Source organism: Martes martes (genome assembly GCF_963455335.1).
Source record: "Martes martes genome assembly, chromosome: 9".
In the NCBI taxonomy this organism is placed as follows: Eukaryota; Metazoa; Chordata; class Mammalia; order Carnivora; family Mustelidae; genus Martes; species Martes martes.
The window spans coordinates 84,949,546-84,969,700 of record NC_137896.1 but is presented as its reverse complement, the minus strand read 5'-3'; the positions used below and the strand labels follow the sequence as shown (position 1 = coordinate 84,969,700).

At 40.0% G+C, this 20,155-nt stretch overlaps 2 protein-coding genes across 2 annotated transcripts in view; one reads left to right on the top strand and one right to left on the bottom strand.

Annotated features, from left to right (window-relative positions):
* Positions 1-9,492, top strand: part of PPP3R1 (protein phosphatase 3 regulatory subunit B, alpha) — a 74,953-nt gene extending 65,461 nt beyond the window's left edge. The window contains exon 6 of the mRNA XM_080813778.1: positions 7,376-9,492. Within this exon, the coding sequence (XP_080669904.1) occupies positions 7,376-7,423 (48 nt within the window). The 3' untranslated portion in view covers positions 7,424-9,492. The remainder of the gene's footprint in view (positions 1-7,375) is intronic.
* Positions 9,493-10,751: 1,259 nt separating this feature from the next.
* Positions 10,752-20,002, bottom strand: PNO1 (partner of NOB1 homolog). Its single transcript, XM_080813777.1, has 7 exons — positions 19,680-20,002; positions 19,285-19,434; positions 17,888-17,971; positions 17,450-17,510; positions 17,108-17,225; positions 11,955-12,025; positions 10,752-11,106 (listed from the first exon to the last, which is right to left on the bottom strand). The coding sequence occupies exons 1-7, from the start codon at positions 19,884-19,886 to the stop codon at positions 11,039-11,041; spliced, it is 759 nt and encodes a 252-aa protein (XP_080669903.1). The 5' UTR covers positions 19,887-20,002; the 3' UTR covers positions 10,752-11,038.
* Between the last annotated feature and the right edge of the window lie 153 nt (positions 20,003-20,155).

Below are 20,155 nucleotides of genomic sequence, written 5' to 3'. Positions count from 1 at the left end.
TTTCAGATCGCAGTGCTTTGAAACTTGAACTTAATCACAAGAACATTTGGAAGAAACTCAGATACAAGGAGGCTAAAGAGTATCCTACTAAAGATTGAATGGATCAACCAGGAAATAAAGAATTTTAAAAATTCATGGAAACAAATGAAAACAAAACACAACTGTTCAGAACCTTTGGGATGCAGCAAAGGCAGTCCTAAGAAGGAAGTATATAGCAGTAAACACCTTCTTCAAGAAACAAGAAAGGTCTCAAATATACAACCTAACCATACACCTAAAGGAGCTGGAGAAAGAACAGCAAAGAAAGTCTAAATCTAGCAGGAGAAGAGACTTAATAAAGATCAGAGCAGAAATCAATGAAATAGAAACCAAAAGAACAGTAGAACAGGTCAATGCAACTAGGAGCTGGTCCTTTGAGAGAATTAAGACTGATAAACCCCTGGCCAGACTTATCAGAAAGAAAAAAGACCCAAATAAAATCATGAGTGAAAGAGGAGAGATCACAACCAACACCAAAGAAATACAATTGTAAGATCATATTATGAGCGACTATATGCCAGCAAATTGGACAGTCTGGAAGAAATGGATGCATTTCTAGAGATGTACAAACTACCAAAACTGAAAGAGGAAGAAATAGAAAACCTGAACAGATCCATAACCACCAAGGAAATTGAAGCAGTCATCAAGTATCTCCCAACCAACAAGGGTCCAGGGCCAGAGCTTCCCAGGGGAATTCTACCAAACATTTAAAGAATTAATACCTATTCCTCTGAAGCTGTTTGCAAAAAACAGAAATGGAAGGAAAACTTCCAAACTCTATGATGCCAGCATTACCTTGATCCCCAAATCAGACAAGGGTCCCACCAAAAAGGAGAATTAAAGACTAATATTCCTGATGAACGTGGATGCAAAAATTCTCACCAAGATACTAGCCAATAGGATCCAGCAGTACATTAAAAAGACGATTCACCACGACCAAGTGGGATTTATTCCTGGGCTGCAAGGGTGGTTCAGCATTTGCAGATCAATCAACATGATATACTACGTTAATAAAAGAAAGGACAAGAACGATATGGATCCTCTCAATAGATGCAGAAAAAGCATTTGACAAAGTACAGCATCCTTTCTTGATTAAAACTCTTCACAATGTAGGGACAGAGGATACATACCTCAGTATCATAAAAGCCATCTATGAGAAGCCCACAGTGAATATCAGTCTCAGTGCGGAAAAACAGAGCTTTTTCCCTAAAATCAAGAACACGACAGGGATGTCTACTCTAACCACTGTTGTTCAACACAGTACTAGAAGTTCTAGCCTAGCAATCAGAAAACAAAAAGAAATAAAGGCATCCGAATTGGTAAAGAAGTCGTCAAACTCACTCTTCACAGATGACATGATACTATATGCAGAAAACCCAAAAGACTCCACCCCCAAATTGCTAGACCTCATACAGGAGTTCAGCAAAGTGGCAGGATATCAAATCAGTGCACAGAAATCAGTTGCCTTTCTATACACTAACAATGAGACAGGAGAAATTAAGGAGTTGATTCCATTTATAATTGCACCAAAAACCATAAGGTACCTAGGAATAAATCTAACCAAATAAGCAAAGGAAACTATAGAACACTTATGAAAGAAATTGAGTGACACAAAGAACTGGAAAAACATTCCATGCTCATGGTTTGGAAGGATAAATATTGCTAAAATATCTATGCTCCCTGGAGCAATCTATACATTCAGTGCACTCCCTATCAAAATATCACCAACTTTTTTCACAGAGCTGGAACAAATAATCCTAAAATTTGTATGGAACTAGAAAAGACCCCGAATAACCAGAGGAATGTTGAAAAAGAAAAGCAAAGCTGGTGGCATCACAATTCTGGACTTCAGACTCTGTTATAAAGCTGTAATCAAGACAGTAGGGGACTGGCACAGAAACAGACACATAGGTCAGTGGAACAGAAGAGACTCCAGAAATGGTCCCTCAACTGTATGGTCAAATAATCTTTGACAAAGCAGGAAAGAATGTCCAATGGAAAAAAGTCTCTTCAACAAATGGTGTTGGGAAAATTGGACAGCCACATGCAGAAAAATGAAACTGGACCATTTCTTTACACCATACACAAAAATAGATACAAAATGGATGAAAGACCTCAATGTGAGACAGGGATCCATCAAAATCCTTGAGGGTAACACATGCAGAAATCTCTTTGACTTCAGCCCCGGCATCTTGCTAGACATGTCTACAAAGGCAAGGGACTGTTGGGATTTCATCAAGACAAAAAGCTTCCGCACAGCAAAGGAAACAGCAAAACCAAAAGACAGCCACAGATTGGGAGAAGATATTTGCCACAATGTCTGAATCAGATAAAGGGCTAGTATCTAAAATCGATAAAGAACTTATCAAACTCAACACCCAAAGAACAAATAATCCAACCAAGAAATGGGCAGAAGTCATGAACAGACATTTCTGCAAAGAAGACATCCAAATGGCCAACAGACACATGAAAAATGTCCAGTGTCACTTGGCATCAGGGAAATACAAATCAAAACCACAATGAGATACCACCTCACACCGGTCAGAATGACTAAAATTAATAAGTTAGAAATCGACAGATGTTGGTGAGGATGCTGAGAAGGGAGAACCCTCTTACACTGTTGGTGGGAATGCAAGCTGGTGCAGCCACTCTAGAGAACAGTATGGAGGTTCCTCAAAAAGCTGAAAATAGAGCTTACTCTATGATCCAGCAATTGCACTAATAGGTATTTACCCCAGAGATACAAATGTAGTGATCCAAAGGGTCCCCTGTACCCCAGTGTTTATAGCAGCAATGTCCACAATAGCTAAACTATGGAAAGAGCCCAGATGTCCATTGACAGATGAATGGATAAAGATGTGTAATACACATAGAATACAATACTACTCAGTCATCAAAATAATTGAAATCTTGCCATTTGCAATGACGTGGATTGAACTAGAGGGTATTATGCTAAGTGAAAGTCAGAGAAAGACAATTATATGATTGCACGCATACGTAGAATTTAAGAAACAACAGGGTAGCGTAGGGGAAGGGAGGGAAAGATAAGACAAATCAGAGAGGGAGACAAATCCTTAAGAGACTCTTAATCATAGGAAACTACTGGAGGGGAGAAGGGGGGGATGAGGTAACTGGGTGATAGACATTAAGGAGGGCACGTGATGTAATGAGCACTGGGTGTTACATAAGACTGATGAATCACTGACCTGTTACCTGTGAAACGAATAATGCATGTTAGTTAATTGAATTTAAGTAAAAAATAAATTAGAAGGAAAAAAAGGAAGAGAGTTAAGTGTGAGATTTGGGACTTTGAACTGTTGCCTGGTGGTACTGGTACAAGGGTTTGTCATCTGTCTGTCTCTTCATTGCCAAAGATCACAGAATGACTTGTGTCAGAGTGAGTGTGACATGAGACCAGGCTGGTAGTGGCAGTACAGATAGTACCCAGCTTTTAAAAGAAGGAAAGAAGAAATCCTAAGCCTTGAGGGAACAAATAAAAATGGAAGACTCTTGCCCAGTGATGTAGAAGAGATGTATAGAGATGGACTCCATTTATATTTAGTAAATATAAGATGTAAATTAAAATTATATATAAATCAGTAGTCAGTGGAAGGAAATTAAAATACATCTGTAGTTATAGAAATGATGCTAAAGACATAAGCTACGCTTTGAGTTCATTTCCGGTATTTATGATAAATTCCTTTTGTATTTTTAAGGAGCACAGTTCAGGAGTGTAGAAAACTTTTGTGTTTAAACCAACTTTACTGATCATCGATCAAGCCCATAACTTTGGCTTCATTGAGTCCTCCTTAATTCTGGTTTCTCAAGCTATAGCAATGAAAGATGGGACGTTACTTTAAGAGACCACATGCCTGTTTGCTTCTTTAAAATTTTCAGAATAGTTAACATATACAGATAAAATAGAAATAATTAGCGACAGGATTAAAGTTGGGGTTGATCTGAACATGCGTACAATTGACTTTTGAACAACACAGGTTTAATCTGTACTTGCCCACTTTTGTGCAGGGTTTTTTTTTTGTTTTTTGTTTTTTGGTAAAGTATTGTACATATTTTTTGTCTTGTGATTTTAATGTTTCTCTAGCTTACTTCATTGTAATACAGTATGTAACACATATACCATACAAAATGTTTTGTTTATGTTAATAGCTAGGCTTTCAGTTAACGGTAGGGTATTAATAGTTAAGCTTTGGGAGAGTCAGAAGTTACACATGGATTTTTGACTGCATAGGGGGGTTGGTATCCCTAAACCCTGTGCTGCTTAAGGGTGAACTGTATTTACTTTTGCTTGCTCTCCAAACTCTAGTGAAACTAAAAAGGTAAAGGTTTATGAACCCACAGGACAAGACAGTAGGGAGGATAACAACTAGATTCAATAGCCTGTAAGTCAGTATGCTGACTTAACAGGAGAAAAAAATGAATTCTAAGCTATCAGCCCGGAAAGCTGAGAAGCAGCTTGATTTATAATGCAGAATCCCTGAAAGGCTCAGAAACTGGTGGCTCAGAGTAAGTGAAAGTGGGGATGAAGGTGAAGCTAAAAACAGAATGGCTTAGTCTAAGAGGCATTTAGCTCACTAGATCTCCTTTCCTGCTCTTAAGACTCTCCTGCCCTGTAGTGGGAGATTGGAGAGGGTGAAGTCTGTAGGCTGGGTAACGGGAGGCATAGATTGGGGGGTGAGGGTTGGAGTAGTGGGAAGGGAGAGTAAGTAAAGATAAGCATATTTCCATTTTGATACCTCTGAAACAAAAATCTGTCATTCTCAGGCATATAATATACTGAATCCTTAAAACTTAGGTAATATATGAGAGTTCTTGGAAATTTAAATTTAGAGATCCATTGCAGGAAGTCTAACACCTGAATGCTAGGATTTCCAGAGAGAAAATGGACGGAAGGAAGTCACTAAAAATGAATCAAAAGTAATGAACCAGAAATATTGTTTCCTGACTGAAAGGATTACTGAGTATCTAGCATAGTACATAAAAATACTCTGGGTCAGGGCGCCTGGGTGGCTCAGTGGGTTAAAACCTCTGCCTTCAGCTCAGGTCATGATCCCAGGATCCTGGGATTGAGCCCCACATCGGGCTCTCTGCTCAGCAGGGAGCCTGCTTCGTCCTCTCTCTGCCTGCCTCTCTGCCTACTTGTGCTCTCTGTCTGTCAAATAAATAAATAAAATCTTTAAAAAAATTTTTTTTTAAATTAGAAAATACTCTGGGGCTAGCACAATGTCATGGAATTTTAAAAGGGGAAACGAGATGGCGATCCAACTTGCAAAGACCAGGGGTAAAGAGTGGTGGGGAGAGGCTTTATACGAAGACTCAAAAATCGTCAGGACAGCAGACTTCTCAGCAGCATAGTAGGAACTAGAAGACAGTGGAGCACTGCCTTTGCAATTCCAAAGGACAGTTATTTCCGAAGTAGAATTCTCTACAAACTCAACTGGATGGCAGAATGAAGACATTTTCTAGTATTGCAAGGCTTCCCTTTTTGGGAAACTACTAGAAGATGTGCTCCCACTATAATAAGGTTGTAAATCAAAAATGATAATGAGGGGTCTAGGAAGCAGAGATCCAACATGAGAGAAGGAAATTTCCAGGATGGTGAAGCAAGGTCCAGAGATGACAGGCCTGGATTGTAGCAGGTGGGAAAGCTCTGGGAATAATTTCAAGATAATAAAATTGATAGAATTACATCATATATTTGAATGTATTTAGAACAAAAGTTTGAGACTGAACTAGTGAAATACATAAAATACCCAGCAACGAAGATAATTATTAACTGTAGCAGAACAGATGTGCAGTATGCAATTCTGTTTTGCTGTAAATAGTATTTTATATAGTTATAATTAAAATGCTGAATTTGCCTAATCAAAATGAAGCTGGAACTATTGGAAGGGTGGTGTGGGAAATATTTGGGGTGGGAGATAAATGGAAGAGATGTGTGTATGTGAGAGCTAAATCTTCCTCTTGTGTGGTGGGAAATCAGTGGATAATGCCTACAACTTTAAACCAAAGAGAAGGCAATGTTGGAATGTTATTCAGAGACCTATAGGGAAATACTGAATATTAGCTGAAAAGTCTAAATGATCATCTCTATGTAAAAGGACACAGAGAATGAGGGCAGCATAGCAACCTGATGTTTTCATAGCAGAAGTTGCAGCACCAATTGGCTGTTCAAGCTTTATTTTTCAAATAAACGTTTAAAGTAAGTTTAAACTGAAAAATAATACAGATGCAGTTATACCCAACAACATGGATTAGCAAAAACATGTTCAGTGAAGCAAGTCAGGCACGAAAAAGATCTCAAACTAATCCAGGTTGTTAAAGTCACAGCAGTGGCTCCCTCTGTGTGTGTGGTAGGGCAGGAGGAGGGAGATGGCTGGAAGGCAGGCCACAGAAGAGTCCCGGTGACGATCTGGGTGCTAGTTACTTTAAAGGGTGATTACTCTGGGAAAATTCATGAAGCTGTGAACATTTATGACTTATATACTTTCTTTAGGTAGATTGTACTTAATAGACTGTCCTCCAAATATAGGTAATTACACTTGTAGATTACCATGTCATTATTCACTGAGATGTCTGTAACAACTCAACACATCTTCAAGCCCATGGGAAAATAATGTGCAGAAAAGTTTACTCATTTGGTACCTTTTACTACCTTCTAGAATAGACTGACAAGCCCATATCTGGATTTTGTGGATACATTTTTATGCGGACCTCTGGTTATTACTTGATATTAAACTTTATATAAAAGCAGGGGTTGGCAAATAGAGTGGGTCAGATCCTTCCCATGGCCTGTATTGTGTGTCTTTGAGCTTAGAACAGTTTGCATTTTTAAAGTGTTAAAGTAAGAGAAAGGGGCACCTGTGGGTGGCTCAGTCAGTTCAGCACCTGCCTTTGGCTCTGGGTCCTGGGATCAAGCCCTTGCTCGGCAGGGAGCCTGCTTCTCCTTTTCCGTTTGCACCTCCTCCTGCTTGAGTTCTCTCTGTAATAAATAAAATCTTTTAAAAAAAAAAAGTGGGAGAAGGAAATGCAAGAGAAATTACATGTGGCCTACAAAGCCTCAAATACTCTGGCCCTTTTAAGTTTGCCAACCGTTGTCCTAGAACACAAGAAAATGCCTATTATCCTGGGAGAAAGAAGCCATGAAAATTCTAACTAGAGGTAGGTGGTACAGGTTTAAAAACAAAAACAATCAAAATAGCCAATTTCTGAGAATAAAGTGTAGTGTATTAAATTTTAATTTTGGTTCAGGTTGGTTAGACTAGTAAAAAGGAGTTTTCAGACGTGGTTAAGCTTGATTTGTTCCTATCTGTTGCAGGTTGTAGGTGGCCTAGATATCCACAAAAAGATGGTGGTAGATGTGTGACTCTTTTTAAGAGTACCACCCAACACTTTTGCTTTCTTCTCCATCTCTGAAGATCTGCTCAAGACGTCCAGCAATGCTCTCTGTGTATTTAAATGGAAGTATTTTTCTCTGTGAAGCCACATTTTCCAACACGAGCCTCATGAAGCCAACTAAGTGTTATTGAACTCTTACTCTCTCAATAACTCAGTGTAGCACTTTAAAGTCTGAAGGACAGCAACATGAAAAGAGCATATCAATGTGGTGAAGAAAGGGAAGGGGTTGGCTTTTTAATTTATTTTTCTTCATCTTTTATAACGAGAAAGTATCTATATATACATATGTAAATATTTATATATAGATATATGTAGCTTTCTATATGTGTAGTAGGTTGGCTTTAATTTAATCTACTTGATTCAGAAACAAAATGATAGAGTACAAAAGTGCCAAGCAGAACATAAAACATCCTTACTTTTATTTCACACAGTTTTATATATAGATAGAAAATTGTACGACTTGAGCCGGGTGTTAGGCCAGCTATTTTCCTTTTCCTGTGCTTTCTCCTTTGAGAGATTGACAAAGCATTTGTTAACGTCCTATTTACCTGAATTACAGTTTTGTAACAAAGGAGTTTGTAATTTTATTTATACCTATGAAGATATTTCCAGGGACTATGTCTCATTGCTGAGCAGCTTTTACTATATCCCTGCTTGAGGAGAAAGTGTAGTGCAGTGCTCCTGCCAAGAGCTCATTCTTGTGTTCATATAGTCACTGCACAGAGCTTGTGGCTGCTTCGTTGTTATTGCTTAACTAGGAGCCATTACATTTAGTAGGTGTCCCTGAATCAACGTTAAGTTATCAGTTGTGGAAAGGCCAGAAGCCATTTGAGGCAATCACGATTTTCCTTAGACATTTCTTAATAATACCTGATGGAATCACGTAACTACTTAAGATATCCATTCGTTTCAGTATGTGGGTAAATAGTTTGTCATTAAACTTACCTTTGAACCGTAAATTTCCCTTCTGTTTCAAAAGACTTGCAGCTCATCTAAAAATTAATGATACTTAATGTACATGTGTGTATCTTAACGCCCACATATATTTGTGACTTAAATGGAAGAAGTCTTACTAACTTTGATGCCACAGAAGAGCAAAATTTTATCTAAATTTATACCTTTTGAATGTCTTTACGACAAGGCATAGAGAGTGCATGATGGTTTTCTTTCTTGATTTGCCCGTATTTGTAATGGATGCTAACTTACTAAATGTGTGATATAAAAGTAGCCTATCATGTTCCACCACTTGATATTATCCCTTCCCTTTTCTGCAAAGGTACTATTGGCTGGAAGAAAACGTTTTGGTTGGCTTTCTAGGAAAGTAGTCTTCCCCTGTATAGTTTTTCTAGAAAAACGGTTTTATAATCATAAGTGGAAAAGGGCAGGTTGAATCAAGGTAAACGAATCTTAAATTGGGCACACCTGCCTGCCATCGCTGTTCCTTCAACTGAGTGCTGCACATCATGGGCTCTGTCTGTGAGAGAAAAATCCCGGTGCTTGGTGTCCTTGCATGACATGGAGTTTTGCATGTAGATCAATTTAAAATGTACCTCTTGTTTACATAATTTGCATAATTTTAAAAGATAATGTTGCCAAACTTTGGAAATGTTAATGTTCAAACTGAAAATCTCCACTACATGTAACTTTCTTCCTCTGGATCAGTACGTGGCTTATAATCCCAGCCAGTGGTTTGATCTGTTCCAGTGTCAACTGCCATGTGCTCTGCTTCAAGGGGGAACTAGTCTTTTGTGAATTTTTTGTACATAAGTATTTGTTACAAATATTTTAGCAAATGCTTTCTATTTCTCTTGCTTGTGCATATCTTGGCTGGCGTTACAGAAAAATAGTGCAAACATTATTTCCTTACTGGGGAACGAGGGTTTTTTTTCCTTTCCTTTCCTTTTTTTTTTTTTTAGTGTGGGTGGGGGAGGGGTTTATGTTGAATGTTTAGTTTTTCTTCTGCATGAAATGTCATGTTGTGGGATCTTTAGAAAACTTCATACTGTATGAATAAGAAAATAAAATATTTGAAACTTGCCTGTGTGTGTTCATAATTGTCTTTGCTGGGCTTCCACAGCCATGAGATAGTATTTTTTTCCTATGAGGTAGTCTTTTTTCCCTTCTTTTGGATTTAAAAAAAAAACAAACCCTGATAAATTGATGTTTGATATTTGACTATAAGCTATAAGTAAAGATAGATCTGCTTTATCACTGGTTAAAAACACAAATCATGGGGCGCCTGGGTGGCTCAGTGGGTTAAGCCTCTGCCTTCGGCTCAGGTCATGATCTCAGGGTCCTGGGATCGAGCCCCGCATCAGGCTCTCTGCTCAGCAGGGATCCTGCTTCCTCTTCTCTCTTTGCCTGCCTCTCTGCCTGTTTGTGATCTCTGTCAAATAAATAAATAAAATCTTTAAAAAAAAAAAAAAACCCACAAATCATTACAACCTACAAAGCCCTAACTGATTGCTTTACTACTCACTCTTCCTCTGCTTCCCACTGCCTTTGCCTCCTGTGGTTCCTGGAGTTTTGGGCCTGCTGCTGCGGGCCTTTGTACCGTCTCCCTTACCCCAGACCTCACAGCTAATGCCACCAGGTCTGTTCAGGTGCTTCCTGGCCACCCCATGTAAACATATCCCTACACCTGCGTCTCCTTTATCTCCACTCTTTTCTTCCTCCAGAGCATTTTTCTCTCTGCTGACAGAATTTAGGTATTTTTGCACATTTGTCTTCCTTGGTTATTGAAATAGAATGAAAACTCCACAAGAGCAGTCATTTTTTTCTGCTCTTTGTCCACCAACAGCCTCAATTGTCCAGAATTCTACCTACCTCTTAGTGTTTGCTACGATTAAATACTTTAAAGATTAACGCATTAAATACTTACCAAATGAGTATTTGAATAGGCAGACACTAGTTAAAACAAGCTCTTATATTTGCAGAATTTTGTAGTTTTCCTGGTAAAAACCTTCTTTTACCATATTTTACCTTCACCCAAACATTGGTAAGGTCGGCTACTTTCATCGAGTGCTTATTTGAAAAATAAAATTCCTTCCTCACATCAACTTTGTGATGTCTTTAATTTTATAAACTACAAAAGAGGTAAAAAGATTAGCCTTTGTTCAAAACAGTGTTTCCAAACTGCTGCTTCTAAAAAGCCCACATACCACTCAGTAGTGTCAGGATTCAGAGTGATTTTGTAAGCTGATTGTTTTAATTACACTCCATAGACAAGAAATGTTTATAAATTTATAAAAAGTTATAAACTTATAAATAAATTCATATAGGACTGTTTAAACAAGTTTCTCAATAGGAAAATTATAAACTAAATCTTTTATTTAAAATGAAGTGACAAATTATAATTAATGTATAAGTACAATAATGATAATAAATTCAGACGGGAATTATCCTCAAGTTGCTGCATGTGAACATTATCAAACCTTTCTGTTGATGCTTCTGGCTGAGAACAGAAGAAGTGATGGAGGCTTAACGTGACTGAAAAATTCTTTGTGTGGTTTCTTATAAGCATGTGCAGAGGGCAAGGGCTTTTTCTCTAAGAGTCCAAAGACAAAAGGTCCCTGATTTGAAATCAGAATCGATCTGCTGCTCTGCTAGCCACAGCTCGGATATTGCCATAAACCTTAGATGGAGGATTTCCTGCAGAGAAAAAGAAACACATCTATACAAATATACTCACATAAATAGAAGACACATGATAGGCGGTCTACAACTAAAGAGCACATTTTCCAGTGGATCACTCTTAAATCAAAAGAAGAACCATAAATCATACCCAAATATTCTCCAAAAATATTTTACATCCTAAGAGTCAAAGGCACTGACTTATCTAAATATTTCAAAAAAAGAAGCTAGTCAGTCAGATCTGGGCACTGATGGAAAATCCCATTTAAAGCAAACTACTACAATCCTATATCTGGTACCAGAAGTTACTGACTTTGCTGCACAGTTTGAAAAACAGGACTGGGGCCTCTGGATGGCTCAGTCGGTTGAATGTCTGATTCTTGGTTTTGGCTCAGGTCATGACCCCAGGGCCGTCAGATCGAGCCCTGCCTTGGGGTCTGCCCTCAGCGCAGAGTCTGCTTAAGATTCTCTCCCCCTCCTTCCAGTTGCTCATGCTCACTCACCCTCAAAAAAAAAAAAAAAAAAAAAAAGACAAAGTGCATCAATTAAGTTGACTGATGGTGATCAGCAGCTCTCTCTTCGTTGAAGCCTAAAACACACTGCCTGCTATTCTGGAATGGCTTTTCACTGCACCTCAGGGGAACACAGCAAAGATTTAAGCACTATAACCCAATAAACACTTTTCTCTAGCAAACTGATAAAATCTAAGCAAAAATATTCCTTTTTTTCTTTAGGTCCACATTTGCCAACCTCTAAGAGTTTCTACTAGCAATCTTTAACATTGTGCTTAATTTGAGCTGATGTGCAAACGAGGTTTGAGTTCTAAATTCCCTATTAATATTATTATAATTATACATTATTATTACCCAGGATGAGGTTGCAAATGGCAGTTCTTGCCATCTTGATGTTTTGGAAAGAGCCAAGGATGTGAACTTTCCTGCAAGAGAATGTGAGACAAGTTAGCAACAAAAGCATTTCCTTAACTAAATCCCATGATCCAGAAATTCTGGAAAATCACAATACAGGTTCTTAAATAAAAATGGTGGTGATGGTAGCACAACTCTTAAATACACTAAAAATCATTTTGAAGGGGAATTCTACGGTATGTATATTATAGCCCAATAAAAATTACAAAAAACAATTTTAAGAAATGAATTTTTTAATATTCTTGGCTAATAATGGCTACCACCAAGTGAGTAATTTTTATGTGCTAGGGCTTTATGTGTTCCCTTTTAATCCTCACATGAGTTTTATTAAGGTAGGTGGTATTCCCATTTTATAAATGGGGAAAGAAATTTACAAGTAAAAAAACAAACACACCTGCCCATGATTACACAATGGCAGAGGTGGTATTAAGTACCCAGAAATGGAAGTAACATTGCACTTAATTAAAGCATCTGGATTTCAACTGCAAAGCTTTCTCAAGGTTATCTAAATTTCTTCACTACTCAGGATCATCCAGACCCTACTAAGGGAAATTCTTGGCTGACTGACTTAAAATGAATAATACAGTGTTTTGTCCTTTTGAGCCCATCTTCCAAAATGTCAGTAACTGACACCAAAACTGTCAGTGGGAATATCGCAGAACATTCAGTCATCCAGACAGGCTCACGCATGTTGAAATGGGGGCAAAACTGACAGTCTGTTCAAGATGATCTAGATTTTCTTCCCCACTCTGTATACAATCAGGCAACCACCCCTTGTAACTGGCAAAATTATGGGGGGGGGGGGGCGGGATGCGCGGTGTTGCTCCCTGGGAAAGGTAAAAGACCTGGTGTCTCAACCAGGGGTCCAGGTACAGCTGAAGTAGTAAAATCATGTTAAAAATGGGCAACAGGAAGTAAATATCTGCACACTGGATGTTGAGACCTTCAACTATCTTCCTTAACCAGGCTTCAAAGTCTGGCAGCAAAGAGCCTAGAGAATGCTTCTCTGCGGGAACCTGACCTGCTCAATAAAAAAGTCCAAAAGAGAAGCGGCCTGGGTGGCTCAGTTAAGCGTCTGCCTTCGGCTCGGTCATGATCCCCAGGTCCTGGGATCGAGCCCCACATCTGGCTCTCTGCTCAGCAGGGAGTCTGCTCCTCATTCTCCCTCTACACTCTCCTCCTCTCTCTCAAATAAATAAATAAAATCTTAAAAAAGACTAAAAGATGCATCAGAAACAGCCTGGCAATTACCCTAAGCGAAGCCTACGGTCAGCTGGCATCCCCCATGCTCCAGACCCCATGAGCTCAGGGCTTCTGGTCTTTTTACTGCCCCCCCTCTTCTACTTGGGGCGCACACACGGAGGATCTCCAGAATCCGATGGAAGCATCTACTACAAAAAACAGAGGCTACAACCAGCAAGATGAAGAAAGAGAAATGGAGAACAGGGGAAAAAGAATGAAACAGCAAAAACAAAATCAGATCAGTAAGGTCAGAAAAACTACTTTCATACACCCATGAATCAAGGGTATGATGTTAAGAATAGAGTTACAGAAAGGAATTCCAGATAGGAAGGGGGAAAGAAAAGCGAGACCAAAGTAATTCAAGAAAATTTCTGAAAATTGTAGAAAATGAGTGTCTAGTTTGAAAGGGCCCAGGAAGATAAATAAAAATAGACCCACGCTAACACATAGCACTATGAAATTTCAGAACACACTGGATGAAGAGAATACAACTGCCAGATAGGACACTCGAAGAATCAGGTATAAAAATGGCGCTGGACCTCTCAACAGCAACACTGAAAGCTTGGATATAGCAAGGTCTTCAAAATTCTCAATGGATGTGATTTATAGAACAGAACTGTATAGTCGGCCAGGAGAGAGGACACCTTTGGAACTAGAAGTTCTCAAAAAATGTTAGCTAAGCTAGCTCATGGACTATATATGGCACCAAAATGAGGTGTACTCAGGGGTGGCAGGGTGTGCAACCTGAATGAAGGGGGTCAAACAGCACAAACTTCCAGTTAGAAAAGAAGTCCAGGGGATATAAAGTACAGTGTGTCAATCTAGTCAATTACACCGTGCTACATGATAGAAAGTTGCTAAGAGTAAATCTTAAAAGTTTCACACACAAAATAACAAATTTGTAACTGTGGTGATGGGTGTTAACCAGATCTACCGTGGTGCTCATTTTGCAATACATAAAATTTCAAATTAAAAAAGAAAAACAAAAGAACCTTAAGGAATACTCAGGAAAGAGAACCCAACAACCAAGAGATTCACATAGCGGAAGGGCACAGATGAAAGCAGAACCTAGGACGCCAAATGGGCGCCAGGCAGAGAGGGTAGCAGTGCTTCTGAGGAAGGAGGCTCCAGGAGAGGCTGCTCAAACGTTTGATGCACCCAGATACACCGCGGGGCGATACGACAACGTACAGCTTTTTACTCAATTGTACTGATAATCAGAAAGCACAAACGTGAGTAAAAATCTTTTCAAGTGAAAACAAAGTGGTAAAGGGCAGACAGAATAATCACAGAAGCACGGTCATCACCCGGGCTGGCTGCTGACACACCGAGCGCTGACCCTGTGCACAGGTAACGCTGAACACTGGTCTCACAAAACCCACAGCGTATGGGGAGCTCAGGGATGCATGAGCAACCTGGTTGTCAGAAGGGCTGAGTACATGGGGTAGAAGTTGGGGGAGAGATGAAAAAAAGCTAAATTTTCATCTTTCATAGTAGAAAGACAATGATGAGGGAAAAAAAAAGCTGGTATATAAACACGATATTTGAAAATCTGGAGATGAATAGTTTTTAAAAATTACCTGGAAGAGGTGAAATTAGTTCCTCTGAGGAAGAGGAAATAGAGGTTGGTGGTAGAAATCTGGGGCTTGCTCAAGTATGTGTGTGTCTAACTTTGATAAAAACTCTTGACAATGGTGCAGGAAAGATGAGGAACAGTGAGCACGAATGAAGTGTGAGCAGTTTTGCTGCCAAAACCACCAAAGTGATGGGGCAGTGGCTGGGATATTATGGAGGTCTCGGGACAACACAGGCAACACTATTTCCCATTTGAAGCACTGAATACATTGGGAATAGCTTTTAGTTTTTTATCTTGCTCACATCATACCGTATTTTACCACCAGGTTATCAGCAACTCATCAAAAACACCTACGGGTGTATACCAGTCCACATTATGGTTATACCATAATTAGTAAGTGGAAGAACGTGTGGATTTCCAATTAGCCTATTTATACTGAACACTCAAGACAGTATACTCAAGTTCAAGTTGTATGCAATTCAGTTTGGGGGAAAAAAACCCCGAAAGATACAAAAGTAATTCAAAAATAGCCAACATTATTCATAATAACCCAAACTGAAAACAGCCCAAACGTCCATCAAACCTGAATGGATAAACAAAATGCAATACCTTACAAGAGTACTTGGCAATAAAAAGAAATTACTGACATACCCAACGAAATGGAAACTCAAAACAGCATGCTAATTAAAAGAAGCCATACCCCAAAGGCTGCATACTGTGTATTTCCATTTATATAAATTTCTAGAAAAGGTAAAACCATGACAGAAAGATTAGTGATTGCCTGGGACTGAGGTGGGATCAAAGGACTATAGATTTGGCCCAAACTCACTGAACAGGATATTAAATACGGTAATATTTTTTGTATGTAAATCATACTGCAGTAAAGCTGTTAGAAAAACCAGCTCGACTAGTAAATTTATGTTAACACATCAATATACTTAGAATTTTTTTTTTCCAAAAGATTTTATTTAAAAGAGAGAGAGAGAGAGATCACAGTTAGGCAGAGAGGCAGGCGGGGGGGGGGGGGGGGGCCGGGGCGGGGGAAGCAGGCTTATACTTAGAATTTGATACTCATAATATCTATAATTTGATTAGCACATCAGTTGCATTTTTAGATTTCTAAATTAGCAAAAGTTTTTAGGGCTACGTATGATACTTCCAAATGTGGTATGCATTTCAAAATACTTTAAAATGTCTAGTGCAAAACAAGTTTTCCTCATGGCCCCCTCAGGCTCCCCTCACAAAGATCAAAATTATAATAAACCTGTCTTCCAGTAACCGAGCATCAACATAGTATCATTGTTATCCCTGGAGTGTAAAACAGTCTAAAATTTAGGTTCTAAAAAGTGGTGAGACCGAGTTTACAGCCAAGTTAGTGTGATTTTAAATATAATTATTTCTGTGCTTAGCCGCAGGCACGTCCCTCCTCTTGTCAGTCACCTGCTTTGTCCCCCAACTTCACGGCATTATCTAATCTCCACACCATCTGCCAGCAACCCCAACCTGGCCCCGCAGCAGCTTCAACCCCCACGAGGGCTAATCCCAGCTTGACTTCCTGCACCCTTACTTTAAGCCTGTATCATCATCTTTCTGTTCACATAGAGCTGCTCCCAGGTTTTTCACCCAACGTGCAATACTCATTGTCCTTTTATGAAAGGACTTTATATATAGTTTTAAAATATGTATAAAACTATACACATATATTTCTTTCTTGAAAAGGAAAGTCACAATGGCATTAAAAAACCCCACTCCTTGCTGTCTCCTATTGGTTTAGGAGTCCCCTTGGATAGTATTTAAATCTTCACCTGTCATGTAACTTCTTTAAATAGTAATTCTAAACATTTCCTTTATTTATTTATTTTTTTTAAGATTTTATTTGAGAGGGAGAGACAGAGAGAATGAGCATGAAGGGGGGGAGGGGCAGAGGGAGAAGCAGGCTCCCGGCTGGGCACAAACCAGACTGAAGGCGAACCCAACCGAAGGCGGGTTCCCAGCCCAAGGGAACCCAGACGAAGGCGGACACTTAACCGACTGAGCCACCATGTGCCCTTTATTGTTCTTTATTGCTAACCGAGGAAAAAAAGCTAGAATTCCCAAGATTTCCTCAGATAACTTAATCTGCTTTCGAGGTAACTACGTATTTCATTCAGAACCATATACTGACAAAGAGTCAGTAGCAATATTATGCTTAAAGTACAAACTTTATGACTTCTTGAAACAAGCAAAAAGTCAAATATAAATTAGGACAGTAATTTTCCCAAGATCAGATACTTACACATCAGCCAAAACTATCCGTGTCCGTGTCACGTTCTCTATGGTGAATTTGGTTTTTCCTCCTTTACCAGCGATTCTTCCTATTGCCCTTGACAGGTGGTCTCCCTTTAGGGGTTTCACTAAATGAGAGATCAAAGCCTCAGGAGACATGCAATTCCAGGATACCACCTGCTCCATAATGAACTTTAATCACTACCTAAATTTCCCTACTAAAAGATACAAAAATATATATTTTTAAAACCTGCTAATACAGATCAACTGATGCTATTAGAAAACTAAGAGTCCCCAGCAATACAAAGTCGGCAGTACAATAGTTAACAGGAAAAGACCACCTTATACTCACCATCTGTAATTTCAAAAGACTCTAGGAAGAGATCATCCAACCTAATGAGGGCAAGTGCGTCCTACAACATAAATATAAATGCTTTGAAGCCCTTCCGTTTAGATACCTGAGAATAACTATTAAGTTAAAATTCACCAGACCTAGAAAACTCAATTTTTTTAAAAAGCCCAACCACTGAAACATTCGTATTAAGTGTGTGTGTGTGTTTTAAAAGATTTTATTTGACAGAGAGAGCGCACACAAGTAGGGGGAGCAGCAGACAGAGGGAGAGGGGGAAGCAAGCTCCTCAGAGAGTGGGGAGACCAGTGTGGGGCTCAATCCCAGGATCCTGGGATCATGACCTGAGCTGAAGGCAACACTTAACCAACTGGGCCCCCCAGGTGCTCCTCATATTAAGTGTTTTTAAGCACCTATTTTAGATGTCATGGAATCACTTACCTCCACCTGAAACCCAAGAATAAAGGCTTTCACAAAATCAGCTGCTTTTGTCAGCGCACTAACATCCTTGGTTTCTTTACAAGTCTGTTTAAAAAAAAAAAAAAAAAAAAAGAGGCACATATTATGACTGGAGATGAAAATATTCTAGTACAACACTAGGAGTGATCATCAGCTTATAATCATCATCATATGCTGATGTTTCCCAAAGCACCAACTCCAGGACTAACTACCACGAATGGTTTAAGCAGGGATCTTGTCCTTAAAAGCTTTACTAGATAACTGCAGAAATAGCTGCTATTCATAAAATCCCAGCCACTGAAAGTGACAGGCACCGCAAAGGTGCTTCACACACAACAGCTTCTGAAAGTTATGTAATACGATAAGTTCTATATTTGAGAAAATTGAAGTACTGAAATGTGAAAAAGGCAGAATTCTGAAACAGGTCTGATTCCAAAAGTATCATTTCCATTCTTCCACAAAGACTCCAATTTAGTTGAGGAGACCACATATTTGACAAATTTCTAACTACGCAAGGTTGTATAATGCACGTATAAAACTAGCTCCCAGTTCCAATCTTGTATGTAAACTTGGGAAAGTACCATAGGTGCTCCAGGTCTTAAGTTTTCTCATTTGTAAAATAAAAAGGTCAGAGTGGGGGATCCTTTCAGGACTAACAAGATTCACCTATTAGTGAACGACTTTGATGACTCTGACTAACCTACTCCTTTGACTCAGTTTCCTCACATCTAAACGGTGGAGATATGACTACTTCACAGGCCTGTCTGAAAGATTAAAAAAAATGACGTGGGGCATGCCAAAGCACCACTGTGTGCCTGGCATCCTGCAGTCCCAACAGGTGTGAGTGGAATCCAAATTGATGACTCTGCAAGTCGTAAGACAGCCCAGCACAGTAAGAGTGCAGGCTCCGCAGAAACGACTGAAACACACAGCAATCTTAAAGAAGAAAGCACTTGAGCCAGACTCCAAGGGATGCCTGGAATTGAGGCTGGAAAACAGAGTACGGAGTACTCATGTTCAGGGACATCTGGGTGTCTCAGTTAAGTGGCTGCTTTCAGCTCAGGTCATGATTGAAGGGTCCTGGGATCCAGCCCCATATCCAGCTCCCTGCTCCGCTAGGAGCATCATAAAATACACGCACAGGCATAACCAATATTTTGGTTATGACCTTTTGTCCACCTTATGAATTCAACTAGTATTTGTGCTGAAGCAGATTTTGAAGACATTCAAGAAGTTCAAACTCACTATAGTACTTGAGAAAACTGTATAACGACCCACTTAACAAAATAAGTCCCATTAAGGAAAGTCTATTCACGCCTTTTCACCCCTGTAGGAAAGAGAAACCCTAATATATTGGGAATGGTTGACATTCTCCTTACCCTAATTTCTACATTCCTCGACTTCAAGTTAAACCGTATCTGAAGTCCCAAATGTTCTACAATAGGAGTAAATATCTTCATCCAGTTCTCTTTTAATGGCGTGTATCTGTTAGCTGGGACTGGAATTTTCCTGGTTTCTTCTTTCCCACTCTACAATAAAAGAACACACAAGTCGGAGATGTATCGAGGGATGGAGGTGGAGCTGTAAACTGACAGCTCTTCCACAAGAAGCTTTAATTGAAAAACTGAACTTCGTGCAAGAGAGTCACTTCTTTAAGGACGTCAGTAAAGAACAGCCCCCGCACTTTTAACATCTCCCAGAGACCTGCTTGGTCCACCGGCTTGGCCCACCTTTGGCTCCGGTCCCTTTCCCGTCCCACGGTCCCCGCTAGTACCAGGAGTCCATCCCCGGCGAGGGGAGGGAAAACGGGCCTCTTCGCGGGGCGGGCCTCCTCCGTGTCCATGTGGCCCGCGTCCCCGCCGTCCCCCGCGGCGGACAGCTGCTCAGCCTGCCGTTTATTCGCCCGCCGGCCACCCTTGCGGGTGACTTGGGTGAAGCCGTCCTCGGCCCCGGCGCTCTGCGCCTCCATCTCCGTTTCCATGCCCGGTTATCTCCAGCTCCGACATGTGCTTCCGGCTCGAAGGCGTGCACCGCCGCACCGCGCAGGCGCGCCACGCAGGGTCCAGCGTCCGCCAACCAGCCCCAAGTCCCCGCCCCGTTTCCTAAGAAGTCCCACGCGGGGGACCTAAAGCAGGGTTTTGTGCGTTTGCTGGGGTAGGAGGGAGGGGACATCCTAAAATATGCCTGATTTCTATTGTGCCCCTCTGGCTCCGCCACTCACAGCCGAAGCAACTGCCATCTCCAATATGT